Source organism: Pseudophryne corroboree, chromosome 1, assembly GCF_028390025.1.
Source record: "Pseudophryne corroboree isolate aPseCor3 chromosome 1, aPseCor3.hap2, whole genome shotgun sequence".
Classification (NCBI taxonomy): Eukaryota; Metazoa; Chordata; class Amphibia; order Anura; family Myobatrachidae; genus Pseudophryne; species Pseudophryne corroboree.
This window is the reverse complement of record NC_086444.1, coordinates 936,738,606-936,763,955: the sequence shown is the minus strand read 5'-3', so window position 1 is coordinate 936,763,955 and position 25,350 is coordinate 936,738,606. Positions and strand designations below refer to the sequence as shown.

General features: G+C 47.8%; 1 protein-coding gene across 1 annotated transcript in view; it reads right to left on the bottom strand.

Annotated features, from left to right (window-relative positions):
- The window catches only part of NAA15 (N-alpha-acetyltransferase 15, NatA auxiliary subunit), a 266,058-nt gene that overhangs the window by 88,388 nt on the left and 152,320 nt on the right, over positions 1-25,350 (bottom strand). Inside the window, exons 7-9 of the mRNA XM_063920367.1 lie at positions 10,754-10,873; positions 3,610-3,705; positions 3,390-3,496 (exon numbers count right to left, since the gene is read on the bottom strand). Coding sequence (XP_063776437.1) covers positions 3,390-3,496; positions 3,610-3,705; positions 10,754-10,873 — 323 coding nt within the window. The remainder of the gene's footprint in view (positions 1-3,389; positions 3,497-3,609; positions 3,706-10,753; positions 10,874-25,350) is intronic.

Below are 25,350 nucleotides of genomic sequence, written 5' to 3'. Positions count from 1 at the left end.
GGTTATCCGCCGATGCATCTGAAGATGCGGCCCGGACCACTTGTCCAACAGATCCCACTGGAAAATCCTTGCATGGGACCTGGCGAATGGAATTTCTTCGTAAGAAGCTACCATCCTGCCCAGGGCTCGCGTGCATTGATGCACCGACACCTGTATACGTATTAGGAGGTCTCTGTCTAGAGACGACAACTCCTTGGACTTCTCCTCCGGGAGAAACCCTTTTTATCCTGTTCTGTGTCCAGAACCATACCCAGGAACAGTAGACGCGTCGTAGGAACCAGCTGCGACTTTGGAATATTCAGAATCCAGCCGTGCTGTTGCAGCACTTCCCGAGATAGTGCTACTCCGCCGAACAACTGCTCCCTGGACCTCGCCTTTATAAGGAGATCGTCCAAGTACGGGATAATTATTTCGGCCATTACCTTGGTAAAAACCTCGGTGCCGGGGACAGACCAACGGCAACGTCTGGAATTGGTAATGACAATCCTGTACCACAATTTTGAGGTACTCCTGGTGAAGAGGGTAAATAGGGACATGCAGGTAAGCATCCTTGATGTCCAGTGATACCATGAAATTCTCCAGGCTTGCAATAATCGCCCTGAGCGATTCCATTTTGAACTTGAACCTTCGTATATAAGTGTTCAAGGCTTTCAATTTTAGAATGGGTCTCACCGAACCGTCTGGTTTCGGTACCACAACATTTTGGAATAGTAACCCCGGCCTTGTTGAAGGAGGGGTACCTTGATTTCACCTGCTGGAAGTACAGCTTGTGAATTGCCGCCAGTACTACCTTTCTCCGAGGGCAGCAGGCAAGGCTGATGTGAGGTAACGGCGAGGGGGAGTCGCCTCGAACTCCAGCCTGTATCCCTGTGATACTATTTGCAGAACCTAGGGATCCACCTGTGGGCAAGCCCACTGGTCCCTGAAGTTCCCGAGACGCGCCCCTACCGCACCTGTCTCCACCTGTGGAGCCCCAACGTCATGCGGTGGACTCAGAGGAAGCGGGGGAAGATTTTTGATCCTGGGAACTGGCTGCTGGTGCAGCTTTTTCCTTCTTCCCTTGTCTCTGTGCAGAAAGGAAGCGCCTTTGACCCGCTTGCTTTTCTGAAGCCGAAAGGACTGTACCTGAAAATACAGTGCTTTCTTAGGCTGTGAGGAAACCTGAGGTAAAAATTTTTCTTCCCAGCTGTTGCTGTGGATACGAGGTCCCAGAGACCATCCCCAAACAATTCCTCACCCTTATAAGGCAGAATCTCCATGTGCCTTTTATAGGCAGCATCACCTGTCCACTGCCGGGTTTCTAATACCCTCCTGGCAGAATCATGGACATTGCATTAATTCTGGATGCCAGCCGGCAAATATCCCTCTGTGCATCCTTTATATCTAAGACAACGTCTTTAATATGCTCTATGTTAGCAAACTATTATCCCTGTCTCAGAGTATTAATATTATCTGACTGGGTATCAGACCACGCTGCAGCAGCACTATTTATGCTGAGGCAATTGCAGGTCTCAGTATATAACCTGAGTGTGTATATACAGACTTCAGGATAGCCTCTTGCTTTTTATCAGCAGGCTCCTTCAAGGTGGCCGTATCCTAAGACGGCAGTGCCCCCTTTTTTGACAAACGTGTGAGCGCCTTATCCACCCTAAGGGATATCTCCCAACGTGACCTATCCTCTGGCGGGAAAGGGTACGCCATCAGTAACTTTTTAGAAATTACCAGTTTCTTATCGGGGGAACCCACGCTACTTTACACACTTCATTCATTCATCTAATGGGGGAACAAAACGCTGGCTGCTTTTTCTCCCCAAAAATGAAACCCCTTTTATGTGGTACTTGGGTTCATGTCAGAAATGCGTAACACATTTTTCATTGCCGAGATCATGTAACGGATGTTCCTAGTGGATTGTGTACGTCTCAACCTCGTCGACGCTGGAGTCAGACTCCGTGTCGACATCTGTGTCTGCCATCTGAGGTAACGGGCGCTTTTTTGAGCCCCTGATGGCCTTTGAGACGCCTGGGCAGGCACGGGCTGAGAAGCCGGCTGTCCCACAGCTGTTTTACGTCATCCAGCCTTCTATGTAAGGAGTTGACATTGTCGGTTAATACCTTCCACCTATCCATCCACTCTGGTGTCGGCCCCACAGGGGGCGACATCCCATTTATCGGCCTCTGCTCCACCTCCACGTAACTTTCCTCATCCCACATGTCGACACAGCTGTACCGACACACCGCACACACACACACACACACACACACACAGGGAATGCTCTGACTGAGGACAGGACCCCACAAAGTCCTTTGGGGAGACAGAGAGAGAGTATGCCAGCACACACCAGAGCGCTATATAATGCAGGGATTAACACTATAACTGAGTGATTTTTCCCCCAATAGCTGCTTGTATAAACAATATTGCGCCTAAATTTAGTGCCCCCCCCTCTCTTTTTAACCCTTTGAGCCTGAAAACTACAGGGGAGAGCCTGGGGAGCTGTCTTCCAGCTGCACTGTGAAGAGAAAATGGCGCCAGTGTGCTGACGTAGATAGCTCCGCCCCTTTTTCGCGGACTTTTCCCCCGCTTTTTTATGGATTATGGCAGGGGTATTTATCACATATATAGCCTCTGGGGCTATATATTGTGATGATTTTGCCAGGCAAGGTGTTTATATTGCTTCTCAGGGCGCCCCCCCCCAGCGCCCTGCACCCATCAGTGACCGGAGTGTGAGGTGTGCATGAGGAGCAATGGCGCACAGCTGCAGTGCTGTGCGCTACCTTGGTGAAGACTGAAGTCTTCTGCCGCCGATTTTCCGGAACACTTCTTGCTTCTGGCTCTGTAAGGGGGCCGGCGGCGCGGCTCCGGGACCGAACATCAATGGCCGGTTCCATGCGGTCGATCCCTCTGGAGCTAATGGTGTCCAGTAGCCTAAGAAGCCCAAGCTACCACCAGTTAGGTAGGCTCGCTTCTTCTCCCCTTAGTCCCTCGCTGCAGTGAGTCTGTTGCCAGCAGATCTCACTGTAAAATAAAAAACCTAAAATATACTTTCTTTCTAGGAGCTCAGGAGAGCCCCTAGTGTGCATCCAGCTCAGCCGGGCACAAGAATCTAACTGAAGTCTGGAGGAGGGTCTTAGTGGGAGGAGCCAGTGCACACCAGGTAGTCCTAAAGCTTTCTTTAGTTGTGCCCAGTCTCCTGCGGAGCCGCTAATCCCCATGGTCCTTACTGAGTCCCAGCATCCACTTAGGACGTCAGAGAAAATATATTCATTGTTTGCCCTTGATATAAAAAGAGGACATTTATAACAAAAATGAAACCCCTACTGGTTTCTTGTAAAAAAATAAAAAAGGACTCCAGTTACTCCTCACATTGTTGATATAAATGACATATTAGTTACCTTTTCTTTGTCATGGTACAATGAACGCAAAGTGTTGAAAACAGGAGGGCATCCTTTGCTAAAGTTCATTCTCAGATACTTATCCAGACACACTCTCAGTTTCTCACCTGGGGGATTAGCGAGAAGAAAGAAAATTAAGTACCGAGGGTGACTCTGAAGGTTAACAGCGATGAAAGGCCTTAGCTGCCCTTAGCATGAAAAGTAACGCTGTTTTACATACCTGTTAAGAAATTTAAAGGCAGCCTCCTCGGCACCAAGCCCCTGGGATATTTAGTCCAACTGTCCTCATAAATCTTCAATCTCTCCTCCATGTTAGCTACATATAAAGACACACAATGATGCATTTATCACATGGATGAGACGGATAGAGATAGATTTTATATATATATATATATATATATATATATATATATATATATATATATATATATATATATATATAGTTTATAGTTGTTACAAGATCATAGAGTTGAAAAAGTGATCAGTACTTTGATATGTCAATAATATAGGGCTCGACTCTTGACTGGCGCCATAAATGAATACGCCAGATCACCTTAATCACTGCCTGGAGAGAATAGCAACTAAATGCAAAAGTAGGAGCAAACGCATCCATGAAAGTCAAAAGAAGCCGCAGTTCATATTATTCAATGGAATCGGTAGGTTATCCTCCCCTCTCATAATATAGGTATATCCTCTCTAAACTCTATGCTGACTTCTCTGCAACCGCTAATAGGTCTGGCTACACATGCTCCTTAAGCATACCACTGCAGGTCAGTAACCCAAGCACAAAATAAAGTATACAGCCCACTTGGAGATTATATTATATTATATATAATAAGAATTTACTTACCGATAATTCTATTTCTCGTAGTCCGTAGTGGATGCTGGGGACTCCGTAAGGACCATGGGGAATAGCGGCTCCGCAGGAGACTGGGCACAAAAGTAAAGCTTTAGAACTACCTGGTGTGCACTGGCTCCTCCCCCTATGACCCTCCTCCAAGCCTCAGTTAGGATACTGTGCCCGGACGAGCGTACACAATAAGGAAGGATTTTGAATCCCGGGTAAGACTCATACCAGCCACACCAATCACACCGTACAACTCGTGATCTAAACCCAGTTAACAGCATGATAACAGAGGAGCCTCTAGAAAAGATGGCTCACTACAGCAATAACCCGATTTTTTGGTAACAATAACTATGTACCAGTATTGCAGACAATCCGCACTTGGGATGGGCGCCCAGCATCCACTACGGACTACGAGAAATAGAATTATCGGTAAGTAAATTCTTATTTTCTCTAACGTCCTAAGTGGATGCTGGGGACTCCGTAAGGACCATGGGGATTATACCAAAGCTCCCAAACGGGCAGGAGAGTGCGGATGACTCTGCAGCACCAAATGAGAGAACTCCAGGTCCTCCTCAGCCAGGGTATCAATTTTGTAGAATTTTACAAACGTATTTGCTCCTGACCAAGTAGCTGCTCGGCAAAGTTGTAAAGCCGAGACCCCTCGGGCAGCCGCCCAAGATGAGCCCATCTTCCTTGTGGAGTGGGCATTTACAGATTTTTGGCTGTGGCAGGCCTGCCACAGAATGTGCAAGCTGAATTGTACTACAAATCCAACGAGCAATAGTCTGCTTAGAAGCAGGAGCACCCAGCTTGTTGGGTGCATACAGGATAAACAGCGAGTCAGATTTTCTGACTGCAGCCGTCCTGGAAAAATATATTTTCAGGGCCCTGACAAGGTCTAGCAACTTGGAGTCCTCCAAGTCCCTAGTAGCCGCAGGCACCACAATAGGTTGGTTTAAGTGAAACGCTGAAACCACCTTAGGGAGAAATTGAGGACGAGTCCTCAATTCTGCCCTGTCCGTATGAAAAATTAGGTAAGGGCTTTTATAGGATAAAGCCGACAATTCTGAGACACGCCTGGCTGAAGCCAGGGCTAACAGCATTACCACTTTCCATGTGAGATATTTTAAGTCCACAGTGGTGAGTGGTTCAAACCAATGTGATTTTAGGAACCCCAAAACTACATTGAGATCCCAAGGTGCCACTGGAGGCACAAAAGGAGGCTGTATATGCAGTACCCCCTTGACAAACGTCTGAACTTCAGGGACTGAAGCTAGTTCTTTCTGGAAGAAAATCGACAGGGCCGAAATTTGAACCTTAATGGACCCTAATTTTAGGCCCATAGACAGTCCTGTTTGCAGGAAATGCAGGAAACGACCCAGTTGAAATTCCTCTGTAGGGGCCTTCCTGGCCTCACACCACGCAACATATTTACGCCAAATACGGTGATAATGTTGCACAGTTACATCCTTCCTGGCTTTGATCAGGGTAGGGATGACTTCATCCGGAATGCCTTTTTCCTTCAGGATCCGGCGTTCAACCGCCATGCCGTCAAACGCAGCCGCGGTAAGTCTTGGATCAGACAGGGTCCCTGCTGGAGCAGGTCCTTTCTTAGAGGTAGAGGCCACGGGTCCTCCGTGAGCATCTCTTGAAGTTCCGGGTACCAAGTCCTTCTTGGCCAATCCGGAGCCACGAGTATAGATCTTACTCCTCTCCTTCTTATGATTCTCAGTACCTTGGGTATGAGAGGCAGAGGAGGGAACACATACACTGACTGGTACACCCACGGTGTTACCAGAGCGTCCACAGCTATTGCCTGAGGGTCCCTTGACCTGGCGCAATATCTGTCTAGTTTTTTGTTGAGGCGGGACGCCATCATGTCCACCTTTGGTTTTTCCCAACGGTTCACAATCATGTGGAAGACTTCTGGGTGAAGTCCCCACTCCCCCGGGTGGAGGTCGTGTCTGCTGAGGAAGTCTGCTTCCCAGTTGTCCACTCCCGGAATGAACACTGCTGACAGTGCTATCACATGATTTTCCGCCCAGCGAAGAATCCTTGCAACTTCCGTCATTGCCCTCCTGCTTCTTGTGCCGCCCTGTCTGTTTACGTGGGCGACTGCCGTGATGTTGTCCGACTGGATTAACACCGGCTGACCCTGAAGCAGAGGCCTTGCTTGACTTAGGGCATTGTAAATGGCCCTTAGTTCCAGGATATTTATGTGAAATGACGTTTCCATGCTTGACCACAAGCCCTGGAAATTTCTTCCCTGTGTGACTGCTCCCCAGCCTCTCAGGCTGGCATCCGTGGTCACCAGGACCCAGTCCTGAATGCCGAATCTGCGGCCCTCTAGAAGATGAGCACTCTGCAACCACCACAGGAGAGACACCCTTGTCCTTGGAGACAGGGTTATCCGCTGATGCATCTGAAGATGCGATCCGGACCATTTGTCCAGCAGATCCCACTGAAAAGTTCTTGCGTGGAATCTGCCGAATGGAATCGCTTCGTAAGAAGCCACCATTTTTCCCAGGACCCTTGTGCATTGGATGCACTGACACTTGGCCTGGTTTTAGGAGGTTCCTGACTAGCTCGGATAACTCCCTGGCTTTCTCCTCCGGGAAAAACACCTTTTTCTGGACTGTGTCCAGAATCATCCCTAGGAACAGCAGACGTGTCGTCGGAATCGGCTGCGATTTTGGAATATTTAGAATCCACCCGTGCTGTCGTAGTACTACTTGAGATAGTGCTACTCCGACCTCTAACTGTTCCCTGGACCTTGCCCTTATCAGGAGATCGTCCAAGTAAGGGATAATTAAGACGCCTTTTCTTCGAAGAAGAATCATTTCGGCCATTACCTTGGTAAAGACCCGGGGTGCCGTGGACAATCCAAACGGCAGCGTCTGAAACTGATAATGACAGTTCTGTACCACGAACCTGAGGTACCCTTGGTGAGAAGGGCAAATTGGGACATGGAGGTAAGCATCCTTGATGTCCAGAGACACCATATAGTCCCCTTCTTCCAGGTTCGCTATCACTGCTCTGAGTGACTCCATCTTGAATTTGAACCTTTGTATGTAAGTGTTCAAGGATTTCAGATTTAAAATAGGTCTCACCGAGCCGTCCGGCTTCGGTACCACAAACAGCGTGGAATAATACCCCTTTCCCTGTTGTAGGAGGGGTACCTTGATTATCACCTGCTGGGAATACAGCTTGTGAATGGCTTCCAATACCGCCTCCCTGTCGGAGGGAGACGTTGGTAAAGCAGACTTCAGGAACCGGCGAGGGGGAGACGTCTCGAATTCCAATTTGTACCCCTGAGATACTACCTGCAGGATCCAGGGGTCCACTTGCGAGTGAGCCCACTGCGCGCTGAAATTCTTGAGACGGGCCCCCACAGTGCCCGAGTCCGCTTGTAAGGCCCCAGCGTCATGCTGAGGACTTGGCAGAAGCGGGGGAGGGCTTCTGTTCCTGGGAAGAGGCTGCCTGCTGCAGTCTTTTTCCCCTTCCTCTGCCCCGGGGCAGATATGAGTGGCCTTTTGCCCGCTTGCCCTTATGGGGACGAAAGGACTGAGCCTGAAAAGACGGTGTCTTTTTCTGCTGAGAGGTGACCTGGGGTAAAAAGGTGGATTTCCCAGCCGTTGCCGTGGCCACCAGGTCCGATAGACCGACCCCAAATAACTCCTCCCCTTTATACGGCAATACTTCCATATGCCGTTTGGAATCCGCATCACCTGACCACTGTCGCGTCCATAACCCTCTTCTGGCAGAAATGGACAGCGCACTTACTCTTGATGCCAGAGTGCAAATATCCCTCTGTGCATCTCGCATATATAGAAATGCATCCTTTAAATGCTCTATAGTCAATAATATACTGTCCCTGTCCAGGGTATCAATATTTTCAGTCAGGGAATCCGACCAAGCCACCCCAGCACTGCACATCCAGGCTGAGGCGATTGCTGGTCGCAGTATAATACCAGTATGTGTGTATATACTTTTAAGGATATTTTCCAGCTTCCTATCAGCTGGTTCCTTGAGGGCGGCCGTATCAGGAGACTGTAACGCCACTTGTTTTGATAAGCGTGTGAGCGCCTTATCTACCCTAGGGGGTGTTTCCCAACGCGCCCTAACCTCTGGCGGGAAAGGGTATAATGCCAATAATTTTTTAGAAATTAGCAGTTTTTTATCGGGGGAAACCCACGCTTCATCACACACCTCATTTAATTCATCTGATTCAGGAAAAACTACGGGTAGTTTTTTCACACCCCACATAATACCCTTTTTTGTGGTACTTGTAGTATCAGAAATGTTCAAAACCTCCTTCATTGCCGTGATCATGTAACGTGTGGCCCTACTGGAAAATACGTTTGTTTCCTCACCGTCGACACTGGAGTCAGTGTCCGTGTCTGGGTCTGTGTCGACCATCTGAGGTAACGGGCGCTTTAGAGCCCCCGACGGTGTTTGAGACGCCTGTACAGGTAATAACTGATTTGCCGGCTGTCTCATGTCGTCAACAGTCTTTTGTAAAGTGCTGACGCTATCACGTAATTCCTTCCATAAGACCATCCAGTCAGGTGTCGACTCCCTAGGGGGTGACATCACTATTACAGGCAATTGCTCCGCCTCCATACCATTTTCCTCCTCATACATGTCGACACAACGTACCGACACACAGCACACACACAGGGAATGCTCTGATAGAGGACAGGACACCACTAGCCCTTTGGGGAGACAGAGGGAGAGTTTGCCAGCACACACCAGAGCGCTATATATATATATATATATATACAGGGATAACCTTATATAAGTGTTTTTCCCTTATATAGCTGCTGTATTGATTTATCTGCCAAATTAGTGCCCCCCCTCTCTTGTTTTACCCTGTTTCTGTAGTGCAGGACTGCAGGGGAGAGTCAGGGAGCTTCCCTCCAACGGAGCTGTGAGGGAAAATGGCGCCAGTGTGCTGAGGAGATAGGCTCCGCCCCCTTCTCGGCGGCCTTTCTCCCGCTTTTTTAAGGAAAAACTGGCAGGGGTTAAATGCATCCATATAGCCCAGGAGCTATATGTGATGTATTTTTTGCCATCTAAGGTATTTTTATTGCGTCTCAGGGCGCCCCCCCCCAGCGCCCTGCACCCTCAGTGACCGGAGTGTGAAGTGTGCTGAGAGCAATGGCGCACAGCTGCGGTGCTGTGCGCTACCTTATTGAAGACAGGACGTCTTCTGCCGCCGATTTTCCGGACCTCTTCTGCTCTTCTGGCTCTGTAAGGGGGACGGCGGCGCGGCTCTGGGACCCATCCATGGCTGGGCCTGTGATCGTCCCTCTGGAGCTAATGTCCAGTAGCCTAAGAAGCCCAATCCACTCTGCACGCAGGTGAGTTCGCTTCTTCTCCCCTTAGTCCCTCGATGCAGTGAGCCTGTTGCCAGCAGGACTCACTGAAAATAAAAAAACCTAATTTAAACTTTTACTCTAAGCAGCTCAGGAGAGCCACCTAGATTGCACCCTTCTCGTTCGGGCACAAAAATCTAACGGAGGCTTGGAGGAGGGTCATAGGGGGAGGAGCCAGTGCACACCAGCTAGTCCTAAAGCTTTTACTTTTGTGCCCAGTCTCCTGCGGAGCCGCTATTCCCCATGGTCCTTTCGGAGTTCCCAGCATCCACTAGGACGTCAGAGAAATATATATATATATATATATATATACATACACAATACAGAAACTGCGGCACTCAGGGTCTTATATTCAAAAGTTTGTATTGGCACCCAATTACATCGCGCACCCGCGCCCCACCTGGTGTAATTGAGTGCCAATACAAACCTTTCAATACAAGACCCTGAGTGCCGCAGTTTCTGTATCGTCTATCAAGCATCCATTCTGAGGGCACCGGGGCACGGAGTTTGCTGAGGGAGTGCCGGGCTTTACGACTTATATATATATATATAATTAAAATAAATACAAATAATAACAAAAATTGAAAGTACAGAGATAAACAATGCACCCTGCGCTTCTGTCCACTAGCTGTAGAACATTTGCCTTAAAAATCCATCAGTGAGAATGAATTGTAAATCCATTCAGACCTCTACACTGACTGAGGTCACAGCATCACTGCTCTACTGCTAGCTGTATGGTTAAACCTAAAAGAGCCAGACACTCAGTCTCCGTGTCCTATTCACAGGGACCTTACAATTTGTTTTAGACGCATTAAATGAGTTGATGTAAATCCTGTCTTACATGCGCACTTTTCGGGTTGTCTGATGCTTGATGACCAACATTACCATACTGCACTCATCTCATCATTGTGAACGGTGCAGCGGGGACTGAGGTGTGCAAGCATTACAGCCCTTAAGAGACCCTGCCTTAAGGGATTATGGTGAAAATAAATTCAAGGACACTCATTGAAACAATTACTGTACAAGAATATATCTAAAAACACGTCTTAATATTTTAGACAAATACAAAGTACAAATGTATGGCTGTAAGAAGGTCAGCATGATGGAAATAATAAAAACAGTATCTGCTGAACACTTACCTGGTTTGAGAGCCTTTTCTAATCCCTTGTAATAAGCCCAGTTCTCTGGACTTCTGTCCTGCAAGCCCCTGTACACTTCTGCTGCCTCCTCAAGACGGCCCAGACGCAGCAATAATTCACCTGGGGGAGGGAGAAAATACTTAAAGTACTGTTTAATGGGATTAGATACAAACATTACATGACAGCGACATTCAAGTGTGAACAATACAGTTTGTTGGGGTGAAATCTGAACAGTGGTTGGTTTTTCCCAGTTCAAAAATTTGGTTAAAAAAATAAGAATTTACTTACCGATAATTCTATTTCTCGGAGTCCGTAGTGGATGCTGGGGTTCCTGAAAGGACCATGGGGAATAGCGGCTCCGCAGGAGACAGGGCACAAAAGTAAAGCTTTTACAGGTCAGGTGGTGTGTACTGGCTCCTCCCCCTATGACCCTCCTCCAGACTCCAGTTAGGTACTGTGCCCGGACGAGCGTACACAATAAGGGAGGATTTTGAATCCCGGGTAAGACTCATACCAGCCACACCAATCACACCGTACAACTTGTGATCTAAACCCAGTTAACAGTATGATAACAGAGGAGCCTCTGAAAGATGGCTTCCTAAACAATAACCCGAATTAGTTAACAATAACTATGTACAAGTATTGCAGATAATCCGCACTTGGGATGGGCGCCCAGCATCCACTACGGACTCCGAGAAATAGAATTATCGGTAAGTAAATTCTTATTTTCTCTATCGTCCTAAGTGGATGCTGGGGTTCCTGAAAAGACCATGGGGATTATACCAAAGCTCCCAAACGGGCGGGAGAGTGCGGATGACTCTGCAGCACCGAATGAGAGAACTCCAGGTCCTCCTTTGCCAGGGTATCAAATTTGTAAAAATTTACAAACGTGTTCTCCCCTGACCACGTAGCTGCTCGGCATTACAAGTTGTAATGCCGAGACCCCTCGGGCAGCCGCCCAAGATGAGCCCACCTTCCTTGCGGAATGGGCCTTAACAGATTTAGGCTGTGGCAGGCCTGCCACAGAATGTACAAGTTGAATTTTGTTACAAAACCAACGAGCAATCGACTGCTTAGAAGCAGGTGCACCCAACTTGTTGGGTGCATACAGTATAAACAGCGAGTCAGATTTTCTGACTCCAGCCGTCCTTTAAATGTATATTTTTAAGGCTCTGACAACGTCCAACAACTTGGAGTCCTTCAAGTCGTCTGTAGCCGCAGGCACTACAATAGGCTGGTTCAGGTGAAACGCTGATACCACCTTAGGGAGAAAATGCGGACGCGTCCGCAGCTCTGCCCTATGTCGAATGGAAAATTAAATAAGGGCTTTTATAAGACAAAGCCGCCAGTTCAGATACTCTCCCGGCCGAAGCCAGGGCCAGTAACATAGTCACTTTCCATGTGAGATATTTCAACTCCACATTCTTTAGTGGTTCAAACCAATTGGATTTGAGGAAATCTAAAACTACATTTAGATCCCACGGTGCCACCTTAGGCACCACAGGAGGCTGTATATGCAGTACTCCTTTGATAAAAATCTGGACCTCAGGGACTGAGGCCAATTCTTTGTGGAAGAATATTGATAGGGCCGAAATTTGAACCTTAATAGATCCCAATTTGAGACCCATAGACAATCCTGATTGCAGGAAATGTAGGAAAACGACCCAGTTGAAATTCCTCCATCGGAGCACTCCGCTGCTCGCACCACGCAACATATTTTCGCCAAATACGGCGATAATGCTTCGCGGTGACTTCCTTCCTTGCCTTTATCAAGGTAGGAATGACTTCTTCTGGAATGCCTTTTCCTTTTAGGATCTGGCATTCAACGCCATGCCGTCAAACGCAGCCGCGGTAAGTCTTGAAAAAGACAAGGACCCTGCTGAAGCAGGTCCCTTCTCAGAAGTAGAGGCCACGGATCGTCCGTGACCATCTCTTGAAGTTCCGGGTACCAAGTCCTTCTTGGCCAATCCGGAGCCACTAGTCTTACTCCTCTTTGCCGTATAATCCTCAATACCTTTGGTATGAGAGGCAGAGGAGGAAACACATATACCGACTGGTACACCCAAGGTGTTACCAGCGCGTCCACAGCTATTGCCTGCGGATCTCTTGACCTGGCGCAATACCTGTCCAGTGTTTTGTTGAGGCGAGACGCCATCATGTCCACCATTGGTTTTACCCAACGGTTTAATAGCATGTGGAAAACTTCTGGATGAAGTCCCCACTCTCCCGGGTGAAGGTCGTGTCTGCTGAGGAAGTCTGCTTCCCAGTTGTCCACGCCCGGGATGAATACTGCTGACAGTGCTATCACGTGATTCTCCGCCCAGCGAAGGATCCTGGCAGCTTCTGCCATTGCCCTCCTGCTTCTTGTGCCGCCCTGTCTGTTTACATGGGCGACTGCCGTGATGTTGTCCGACTGGATCAACACCGGTCTTCCTTGAAGCAGAGGTTCCGCCTGGCTTAGAGCATTGTAGATTGCTCTTAGTTCCAGAATGCTTATGTGAAGAGACTTTTTCAGGCTCGACCACACTCCCTGGAAATTTCTTCCCTGTGTGACTGCTCCCCAGCCTCTCAGGCTGGCATCCGTGGTCACCAGGATCCAATCCTGTATGCCGAATCTGCGGCCCTCCAATAGATGAGCCTCCTGCAACCACCACAGAAGGGATACCCTTGTCCTCGGCGACAGGGTTATCCGCAGGTGCATCTGAAGATGCGACCCTGACCATTTGTCCAACAGATCCCTTTGCATGGAATCTGCCGAAAGGGATTGCTTCGTAAGAAGCTACCATTTTTTCCCAGGACTCTTGTGCATTGATGTACAGACACCTTTCCTGGTTTTAGGAGGTTCCTGACCAGGTCAGATAACTCCTTGGCTTTTTCTTCGGGAAGAAAAACCTTTTTCTGAACTGTGTCCAGAATCATCCCCAGGAACAGCAGACGAGTTGTCGGCATTAATTGGGATTTTGGAATATTCAGAATCCATCCGTGCTGCTTTAGCACCTCTTGAGATAGTGCTAAACCCATCTCTAGCTGTTCTCTGGACCTTGCCCTTATTAGGAGATCGTCCAAGTATGGGATAATTAATACGCCTTTTCTTCGAAGAAGAAATATTATCTCGGCCATTACCTTTGTAAAGACCCGAGGTGCCGTGGACAAACCAAACGGCAGCGTCTGAAACTGATAGTGACAGTTTTGTACAACGAACCTGAGGTACCCCTGGTGTGAGGGGTAATTGGAACGTGGAGATACGCATCCTTGATGTCCAAGGATACCATAAAGTCCCCTTCTTCCAGGTTCGCTATCACTGCTCTGAGTGACTCCATCTTGAACTTGAACTTCTTTATGTATAGGTTCAAGGACTTCAGATTTAGAATAGGCCTTACCGAGCCATCCGGCTTCGGTACCACAAATAGAGTGGAATAATACCCCTTCCCTTGTTGTAGAAGAGGTACCTTGACTATCACCTGCTGAGAATACAGCTTGTGAATGGCTTCCAAAACCGTCTCCCTTTCTGAGGGGGACGTTGGTAAAGCAGACTTCAGGAAACGGCGAGGTGGCTCTGTCTCTAATTTCAACCTGTACCCCTGAGATATTATCTGCAGGATCCAGGGATTTACCTGCGAGTGAGCCCACTGCGCGCTGTAATTTTTGAGACGACCGCCTACCGCCCCCGAGTCCGCTTGCGAAGCCCCAGCGTCATGCTGAGGCTTTTGTAGAAGCCGGGGAGGGCTTCTGTTCCTGGGAAGGAGCTGCCTGTTGCTGTCTCTTCCCTCGTCCTCTGCCTCGTGGCAGATATGAATAGCCCTTTGCTCTCTTATTTTTAAAGGAACGAAAGGGCTGCGGTTGAAAGGTCGGTGCCTTTTTCTGTTGGGGAGTGACTTGAGGTAGAAAGGTGGATTTCCCGGCCGTAGCCGTGGCCACCAAATCCGATAGACCGACCTCAAATAACTCCTCTACGCATCGCCTGTCCACTGTCGTGTCCATAAAGCTCTTCTGGCCGAAATGGACATAGCACTTACCCGTGATGCCAGTGTGCAGATATCTCTCTGTGCATCACGCATATAAAGAAATGCATCCTTTATTTGTTCTAACGACAGTAAAATATTGTCCCTGTCCAGGGTATCAATATTTTTGATCAGGGACTCTGACCAAACTACCCCAGCACTGCACATCCAGGCAGTCGCAATAGCTGGTCGTAGTATAACACCTGCATGTGTGTATATACCTTTTTGGATATTTTCCATCCTCCTATCTGATGGATCTTTAAGTGCGTCCGTCTCAGGAGAGGGTAACGCCACTTGTTTTGATAAGCGTGTTAGCGCTTTGTCCACCCTAGGAGGTGTTTCCCAGCGCTCCCTAACCTCTGGCGGGAAAGGGTATAAAGCCAATAACTTCTTTGAAATTAGCAGTTTTTTATCGGGGCACCCCACGCTTCATCACACACGTCATTTAATTCTTCTGATTCGGTAAAAACTACTGGTAGTTTTTTCACACCCCACATAATACCCTGTTTAGTGGTACCTGTAGTATCAGCTAAATGTAACATCTCCTTTATTGCCAAAATCATATAACGTGTGGCCCTACTGGAAAATACGGTTGATTCGTCACCTTCACCACCGGAATCAGTGCCTGTGTCTGGGTCTGTGTCGACCGACTGAGGCAAGGGACGTTTTACAGCCCCTGACGGTGTTTGAGGCGCCTGGACAGACACTAATTGAGTGTCCGGCCGCCTCATGTCGGCAAACGACTGCTTAAGCGAGTTGACGCTATCCCGTAATTCCACAAATAAAGGCATCCATTCTGGTGTCGACCCCCTAGGAGGTGACATCCTCATATTTGGCAATTGCTCCGCCTCCACACCAATAACGTCCTCATACATGTCGACACACACGTACCGACACACAGCAGACACACAGGGAATGCTCTATACGAAGACAGGACCCACTAGCCCTTTGGGGAGACAGAGGGAGAGTCTGCCAGCACACACCAAAAAGCGCTATATATGACAGGGATAGCCTTATGATTAAGTGCTCCCTTATAGCTGCTTTTATATTAATATATTGCCATTTATTCTGCCCCCCCTCTCTGTTATACCCTGTTTCTGTAGTGCAGTGCAGGGGAGAGACCTGGGAGCCTTCCTGACCAGCGGAGCTGTGACAGAAAATGGCGCCGTGTGCTGAGGAGATAGGCCCCGCCCCTTTTTCGGCGGGCTCGTCTCCCGCTATTTAGTACATTTAGGCAGGGGTAAATATCTCCATATAGCCTCTGGGGCTATATGTGAGGTATTTTTAGCCTTTTTAAAGGTTTTCATTTGCCTCCCAGGGCGCCCCCCCCCAGCGCCCTGCACCCTCAGTGACTGCCGTGTGAAGTGTGCTGAGAGGAAAATGGCGCACAGCTGCAGTGCTGTGCGCTACCTTAAGAAGACTGCAGGAGTCTTCAGCCGCCGATTCTGGACCTCTTCTTGCTTCAGCATCTGTGAGGGGGCCGGCGGCGTGGCTCCGGTGACCATCCAGGCTGTACCTGTGATCGTCCCTCTGGAGCTTCATGTCCAGTAGCCAAGAAGCCAATCCATCCTGCACGCAGGTGAGTTCACTTCTTCTCCCCTCTGTCCCTCGTTGCAGTGATCCTGTTGCCAGCAGGAATCACTGTAAAATAAAAAACCTAAGCTAAACTCTCTAAGCAGCTCTTTATGAGAGCCACCTAGAATTGCACCCTTCTCGGCCGGGCACAAAAATCTAACTGGAGTCTGGAGGAGGGTCATAGGGGGAGGAGCCAGTACACACCACCTGACCTGTAAAAGCTTTACTTTTGTGCCCTGTCTCCTGCGGAGCCGCTATTCCCCATGGTCCTTTCAGGAACCCCAGCATCCACTTAGGACGATAGAGAAAAAACAATACCAAAAAAACTTTTCATTGACATTTTCTTGTCTCCCAAAGAGAATGCCTGGGTGAGGTAACACAATGATGAAGAACATAGAAGCCGGTGAGCAGCAGACAGGCGCTAACCTTTTCAGATCTACATTAATAATCACATATAACCAAGGCCAGTGGAGTAAGTGTATGAAGCAGTGATATGAGTGGAAAAGAGAGCCAGTGGAGAAGTTGCCCATGGCAACCAATCAGCATTGAAGTAACATTAATAATATGCATACTGTAAAACAATACAGAGCAGCTGATTGGTTGCCATGGGCAACGTCTCCACTGGCTCACTGCTTCATACATTTACCTCAGTGTTTCCAAAACTCAGGCACCCTAACAGCCCACGTTTTAAAGGATATCCATGCTTATGTACAGGTTAATTAGTACAACAGTCAGTTTGATGCACCCATGTAATGGATATCCATAAATCCTGGACTGTTAAATTGCCTTGAGGACCTGGTTTGAGAGACCCTTCACTAGGCAATAAACATGACATTTTAGGCTTTGTGGTTGTCTTGTTAACAAAAATAGGATTTGGTACTTACCAGATAAATAATTTTCTTTGAATCCACAGGGGGCACTGGAGTACTCTTGGGATATGGACGGGGCGTTAGCAGGGACAGACACATTTAAATATTTAAATTAATAACCCTCCACCCCCTCCATACTCTCAAGGTACCTCAGTGTTTTTTACCGAGCCGAACAGGAGCGATAGAGGAAGAACTATGGAGAATTACATATAACATAACAGACTAGAAAGTTGACACGACAAAAGATAATCACCTGACCAACTCGGTGAGAATGTGCTACCGTAAGATCTACTGAACTTACCACAAGCTAGATAAAACTGCTCTGGGTGGGCGTCCAGTGCCCCCTGTGGATTCAAAGAAAAGGATTTATCTGGTAAGTCCCAAAATCCTATTTTCTTTTTCATCCACTAGGGGTCACTGGAGTACTCTTGGGACATACCAAAGTTTCCCCCTTGGGCGGGAGAGCGGTTTGGCACCTGTAACACTTGACGGCCAAAGCTAGATGCTGATGCCGCAAACATATTAAACTTGTAAAAGCGCACAAACGTGTGCACTGATGACCACGTCAAGGTTGCGTCGTAGACGCTCCACAATCTGCTGCCCATGACGTTCCCACAGATCGTGTGGAATGTGCTGAAACGGATGCAGATGGTTGTAGACTAGCATGAAAGTAAGCCTGATGAATGGTCAGCTTAATCAATCTAGCCAAGGTCTGCTTGGAAGCAGGCCAGCCTATTTTGACTGCAGCATAGAGAACAAACAATGTATCTGTTTTATGTACTGTTGATGTTCGGGGCTACATAAACGTTAACTGTGCGTACCACATTCAAAGTAGCTGGAGTTCCTGAACCTTCTGAAAAACAGGAACTACGATTGGTTGATTGATGTGAAAAGAAGATACTACCTTTTGTAGAAAAGCGTGATTCGTCCGAAGTTGCGCTCTGTGATCATGAAATACCAGATACGGTGGCTTGCATGACAAGGCACCCAATTCTGCAACATGCCTTGCCAAAGCCAAGGCTAGGAGAAATACTGTTTTCCAAGTTAGAAACTTAACATCCACGTGTTGCAAGGGTTCAAAAATTGAAGACTGCAAAAACATGCAAACTAGATTCAAGTCCCATGGAGCTGTAGGGTGAATGAATGGAGGCTGAACTCTAAGGACACCTTGCAGGAAAGTGTGAACTGTTGGCAAAAGAGCCAAACGCCTTTGAAAGAAAATTGACAAGCAGAGTACTGCACTTTTAGTGTAGCTAAACGTCCTCCATCTAACCCCGTCCGTAAAAAAAGAAAAAAGAAAAAGACGGGTTAATTTGAAAGATGTCGGAAACTTCAGAGCTTCACACAAACCTATGTAAGCTTGACAAATTCTGTGATAAGGAGCTGCTGTAACTGGCTTGGTATAACAGACTCTGGAATGCCCTCTCGTCTCAAGAGAGTGGTTTCAACAGCCACCCTGTCAAACGTAGCTGCACTAAATCGGGGTAAAGGAACAGACCCTGCTGTAGCAGGTCTGGACGTAGCGAAAGCAAAGAAACCAGGGATCGTCTGCAAGTAGACCGCGGCAATCAGAGAACCACACTCGCCGAGGCCAATGAGGCGCCACTAGTATGACGGTCATGGACTCTCTTTCGATCCGCTTTAGCAACCGAGGAAGCAGCGGAAATAGATATCCGTGGCTGTATGGCCAAGCTATTGTGAGAGCATCCACTGTCTTGTTCTGGACACATACTAGGGAGTTTGAGGACTTTGGCGAGATGCCATTAGATCCACCTGTGGCTAACCCCACAGTTGGACCAACATCTGGAACAACTCTGGATGTAAAGTCAATTCTCCTGGATGAAAATCTGGTCGGCTGAGATTATGCTTCCCAGTTGTCCACTCCAGGAATGAACACTGCCAACAATATCACTTGGTGATGCTCGGCCCAATTCAGGATTTAAGCAACTTCTCGTAGTGCCATGTGACTGAGTCCCTCCTTGTTTGTTGATGTACGCGACTACCGTCGTGTTGTTCGACTGAACGAACAGTCTGAGACTGGAGTATTTGAACTGCCTGACGCAGTAGATTGCCCTGAGCTCCAGGACATTTATTGACAGCAATATTTCTCTGTCTGACCATAGACCCCGAAGCGGACAATGTAGGACCACTGCTCCCCAACCTCTGAGACTTGCGTCTGTCGTCAGAAATATCCAATTCCAGACTTTTTTCCTGCGGTGAGATTGTGTACGTGGAGCCACCAGAGCATAGACACTCTGGTCCTTTGAGACAGTCACACCATGTGATGACTTTGTAAATGAGAGCCTGACCACTGTGCGAGAAGATCCAGTTGAAAGGGACGTGAGTGAAATCTTCCAAACTGGAGTGCTTTGAAAGACGCCACCATCTAGCCTAACAGTCAAATGCACAGAGATTGTTCGTGGTTTGAGCACTAACTGTACCAGATGACGAATACTTTGTGCGTCCTGTTCTGGTAGGTAAATTTGTTGATCCACCGTATCTAGAATCATTCCTACAAATTGAATTCTTTGACATGGGACAAGGCTTGATTTTTTTAAGTTGACAATCGAACTGTGCAGAACTAGTACATAGTACGGTAGTAAGGCATTTTGAAGGAGTATTTATGGAGACAGAGCCTTAATGAGAAGGTTGTCTAAATACGGAACTATTATCACTCCCAGGGATCTGAGATGAGCCATCATCACAGACATAACCTTTGTGAATACCCGAAAAACTGATGAGAGGCCAAACGGTAGCGCCCGAAATGGATAATGGTTTTGTTGTACTGCAAAACTTAAGTACACCTGATGCAGAGACCAAACTGGAATGTGTAAGTACACATCCCTGAGATCTAGCGAAATCATGAATTCCTGTGGTTCTAAACCTGCAATCACGGACCGCAGGGATTCCATCTTGAATCAGTAGTAAGTAACATACGGATTGAGTCCCATCAGGTTCAATATTGGTCTGACCAAGCCGTCCGGCCTAAGTACTACAAAAAGATTGAAATAACCTTGACCCTGTTGGTGATTGGTACCTTTGAACACCAAATGGCAAATCCACCCATCTGTGGATGTCTGAAACCACGCCAAATTAAAAGGTTTGAAGGCATGCCCCCACAACTGAAGATCCGAAATGGGCTGGAAGGCTGTCACGCCACTGGCTTGTCAGTGGCCTCTGTGTCCTGACGGCTAGAGGTTTGTTGAAAACCACGTCCTCTACCACGCCTACTCTGCATGGTTGTTCCTTTCGTACGGCCTCGAAAGGACTGAGTCTAAAATATTTGAACGCTGGCCCAGCGTATTTCCTTTTAGGTTCTGGTGCGGGCAATGACAGGAAAAAAACTTTTCCCAAGTAGCCTGAGAAATCCATTTGTCCAATTCAGGACCAAATAACATTGCCAACGTAAGGCAACGCTTCTATTCTCATTTTGACTCTGCCTCTGCCTACCAAGAAAGCAGCCAAAGCGCCCGTCGGGCTGCAACTAGCGAAGCTGAAAGCCGAGAACCAACCTGGCTGATGACCATAGAAGCCATACCTAAATACTCAGCAGATTCACAGATGTGATCAACAAGAAGCATAAGCTGGTCTAGGGAAAGATCCTGTTGTAGGTCCAACTTGAACTGTGTTGCCCATGCAATGACAGCCTTGTTAACCTAAACTCCAACTAAAGCAGGTCCAAGCAACACCTCTACTACTGTATATATGGACTTTAGCATAGCTTCTAGCTTACGCTCTGACGGGTCTTTAAGAGTCGTTGCAGCAGGGACTGGAATGGTTAACTTTTTTGAAAGTTTTTACACTGAGGAATCCACTGCTAGTTGTCAGACTCTGGAAACGGATAGTTAGACAAACCACCTAGGATAGAAAACTGTTTATCTGGATTTTTCCATGCATACATTAACTGCTTATGAAGAGAATCTGAATAAGGAAAACACACACAGGTGCTCTGTGTTTTTTTTAGCAAATAAAACTTCATAATTTGAAAGAGCTTCCTTAGTCTATGTAAAATTTAGAACCTGGCGGACCGCCCTGATGAGATTATCAATGGCCGGGCTATCAGTAACTTCACTATCTAACTCATGGCCCAATTCACCTTCTTCCTGAGACATAGGGGTATATGCAATTGCAGTCAAATTCCCGAAAATGTCGAAAAACGGGGCATTTTTGCCACAAATTTTTTTTCGACAATGCAATACAGTACTTTTCGCCCAAAAAAACGGCCATTCCAAATTCGACTTTTTGAAATTCGACATTTGTCAAATTCGACATTTCTGCAATGGTACAAATGCGTCATTTCGACAAAAGTATCTTCAATTGAAGATTGCAAATTCGACAACAGTGCTTTTAGACAGTAAATTCGTCATTTTCAATCCGCCACACTTTGCTGGCGGAATCTAATAAAAAAATTTAAAAACATGTTTTTTTTTTGTGGTTTTTTTATTGGTAATAGCATATCTATTTATATTAGAAGGGATTAGGTACTTGGTTTGTCTATTTAGGAGCCACAAGTATTATTTATATATTTAAAAAAAAAAATCTTTTTTTTTTTAATGGAATGGTGTGAAAATCAGAAGAAAAAAAAATGCGTGGGGTCCCCCCTCCTAAGCATAACCAGCCTCAGGCTCTTTGAGCCGGTCCTGGTTGCCAAAATACGGGGGGGGGGAAATGACAGGGGATCCCCGTATTTTAACAACCAGCACCGGGCTCTGTGCCTGGTCCTGGTGCAAAAAATACGGGGGACAAAAAAGAGTAGGGGGCCCCCGTATTTTTTGTACCAGCACCGGGCTCCACTAGCTGGACAGATAATGCCACAGTCGGGGGTCACTTTTATACAGTGCCCTGCGGCCGTGGCATTAAATACCCAACTAGTCACCCCTGGCCGGGGTAACCTGGAGAAGTGGGGACCCCTTCAATCAAGGCCCCCCCCCCCAGCCACCCAAGGGCCAGGGGTGAAGCCCGAGGCTGTCCCCCCATCCAAGGGCTGCGGATGGGGGGGATGATAGCCATGTGTAAAAAAGTAAGAATATTGTTTTTTTTTTTTTTTTGCAGAAGAACTACAAGTCCCAGCAAGCCTCCCCGCAAGCCGGTACTTGGAGAACCACAAGTACCAGCATGCGGGGGGGGAAAGGGGCCCGCTGGTAACTGTAGTTCTACTGCAAAAAAAATACCCAAATAAAAACAGGACAAAGACACCGTGAAAGTATAATAAGATTTTACTCACCGGTAAATCTATTTCTCGTAGTCCGTAGTGGATGCTGGGGACTCCGTAAGGACCATGGGGAATAGACGGGCTCCGCAGGAGACTGGGCACTCTATAAGAAAGATTTGGTACTATCTGGTGTGCACTGGCTCCTCCCTCTATGCCCCTCCTCCAGACCTCAGTTAGGATACTGTGCCCGGAAGAGTTGACACAATAAGGAAGGATTTTGAATCCCGGGTAAGACTCATACCAGCCACACCGTATAACTCGTGATACTATACCCAGTTAACAGTATGAAATTTAACTGAGCCTCTCAACAGATGGCTCAACAATAACCCTTTAGTTAGGCAATAACTATATACAAGTATTGCAGACAATCTGCACTTGGGACGGGCGCCCAGCATCCACTACGGACTACGAGAAATAGATTTACCGGTGAGTAAAATCTTATTTTCTCTGACGTCCTAGTGGATGCTGGGGACTCCTTAAGGACCATGGGGATTATACCAAAGCTCCCAAACGGGCGGGAGAGTGCGGATGACTCTGCAGCACCGAATGAGAGAACTCAAGGTCCTCCTCAGCCAGGGTATCAAATTTGTAGAATTTAGCAAACGTGTTTGCCCCTGACCAAGTTGCAGCTCGGCAAAGTTGTAAAGCCGAGACCCCTCGGGCAGCCGCCCAAGATGAGCCCACTTTCCTCGTGGAATGGGCTTTCACTGATTTAGGATGCGGCAATCCAGCCGCAGAATGCGCCAGCTGAATTGTGCTACAAATCCAGCGAGCAATAGTCTGCTTAGAAGCAGGAGCACCTATCTTGTTGGGTGCATACAGGACAAAAAGCGAGTCAGTCTTCCTGGCTCCAGCCGTCCTGGAAACAAAGTTTCAAGGCCCTGACTACATCCAGTAACTTGGAATCCTCCAAGTCCCTAGTAGCCGCAGGCACCACAATAGGTTGGTTCAAGTGAAAAGCAGATACCACCTTAGGGAGAAACTGGGGACGAGTCCTCAATTCTGCCCTATCCATATGAAAAATCAGATAAGGGCTTATACAAGACAAAGCCGCCAATTCTGACACACGCCTGGCCGAAGCCAAGGCCAATAACATGACCACTTTCCACGTGAGATATTTCAGATCCACAGTTTTAAGTGGTTCAAACCAATGTAATTTTAGGAAACTCAACACCACATTGAGATCCCAAGGTGCCACGGGAGGCACAAAAGGGGGCTGAATATGAAGCACTCCCTTTACAAAAGTCTGAACTTCAGGCAGTGAAGCCAGTTCTTTCTGGAAGAAAATCGACAGGGAAGAAATCTGGACCTTAATGGAACCCAATTTTAGGCCCATAGTCACTCCCGACTGTAGGAAGTGTAGAAAGCGACCCAGCTGAAATTCCTCTGTTGGGGCCTTCCTGGCCTCACACCACGCAACATATTTTCGCCAAATACGGTGATAATGGTTCGCGGTTACTTCTTTCCAGGCTTTTATCAGCGTAGGAATGACTTCCTCCGGAATGCCCTTTTCCTTTAGGATCCGGAATTCAACCGCCATGCCGTCAAACGCAGCCGCGGTAAGTCTTGGAACAGACAGGGTCCCTGCTGCAGCAGATCCTGTCTGAGCGGTAGAGTCCATGGGTCCTCTGATATCATTTCTTGAAGTTCCGGGTACCAAGCCCTTCTTGGCCAATCCGGAACCACGAGTATCGTTCTTACTCCTCGCCTTCTTATTATTCTCAGTACCTTTGGTATGAGAGGCAGAGGAGGGAACACATAAACCGACAGGTACACCCACGGTGTCACTAGAGCGTCCACAGCTATCGCCTGAGGGTCCCTTGACCTGGCGCAATATCTCTTTAGCTTTTTGTTGAGGCGGGACGCCATCATGTCCACCTGTGGCTTTTCCCAACGGTTTACCAACAGTAGGAAGACTTCTGGATGAAGTCCCCACTCTCCCGGGTGTAGGTCGTGTCTGCTGAGGAAGTCTGCTTCCCAGTTATCCACTCCCGGAATGAACACTGCTGACAGTGCTAGTACGTGATTTTCCGCCCATCGGAGAATCCTTGTGGCTTCTGCCATTGCCATCCTGCTTCTTGTGCCGCCCTGTCGGTTCACATGGGCGACTGCCGTGATGTTGTCTGACTGGATCAGTACCGGCTGGTTTTGAAGCAGGGGTCTTGCCTGACTTAGGGCATTGTAAATGGCCCTTAGTTCCAGAATATTTATGTGTAGGGAAGTCTCCTGACTTTACCATAGTCATAGGAAGTTTCTTCCCTGTGTGACTGCTCCCCAGCCTCGAAGGCTGGCATCCGTGGTCACCAGGACCCAGTCCTGTATGCCGAATCTGCGGCCCTCTAGAAGATGAGCACTCTGCAGCCACCACAGTAGAGACACCCTGGTCCTTGGAGACAGGGTTATCAGTTGATGCATCTGAAGATGCGATCCCGACCACTTGTCCAAGAGGTCCCACTGGAAGGTCCTCGCATGGAACCTGCCGAATGGAATTGCTTCGTATGAAGCCACCATTTTTCCCAGGACTCGTGTGCAGCGATGCACCGATACCCGTTTTGGTTTTAGGAGGTCTCTGACTAGAGATGACAACTCCTTGGCTTTCTCCTGCGGGAGAAACACTTTTTTCAGTTCTGTATCCAAAATCATCCCCAGGAACAGTAAGCGAGTGGAAGGAACCAGCTGTGACTTTGGAATGTTCAGAATCCAGCCATGCTGTTGTAGCACTTCCCGAGATAGTGCTACTCCGACCAGTAACTGCTCCCTGGACCTCGCCTTTATAAGGAGATCGTCCAAGTACGGGATAATTAAAACTCCCTTTTTTCGAAGGAGTATCATCATTTCTGCCATTACATTGGTAAACACCCTCGGTGCCGTGGACAGTCCAAACGGTAGTGTCTGGAATTGGTAATGGCAATCCTGTACCACAAATCTGAGGTACTCCTG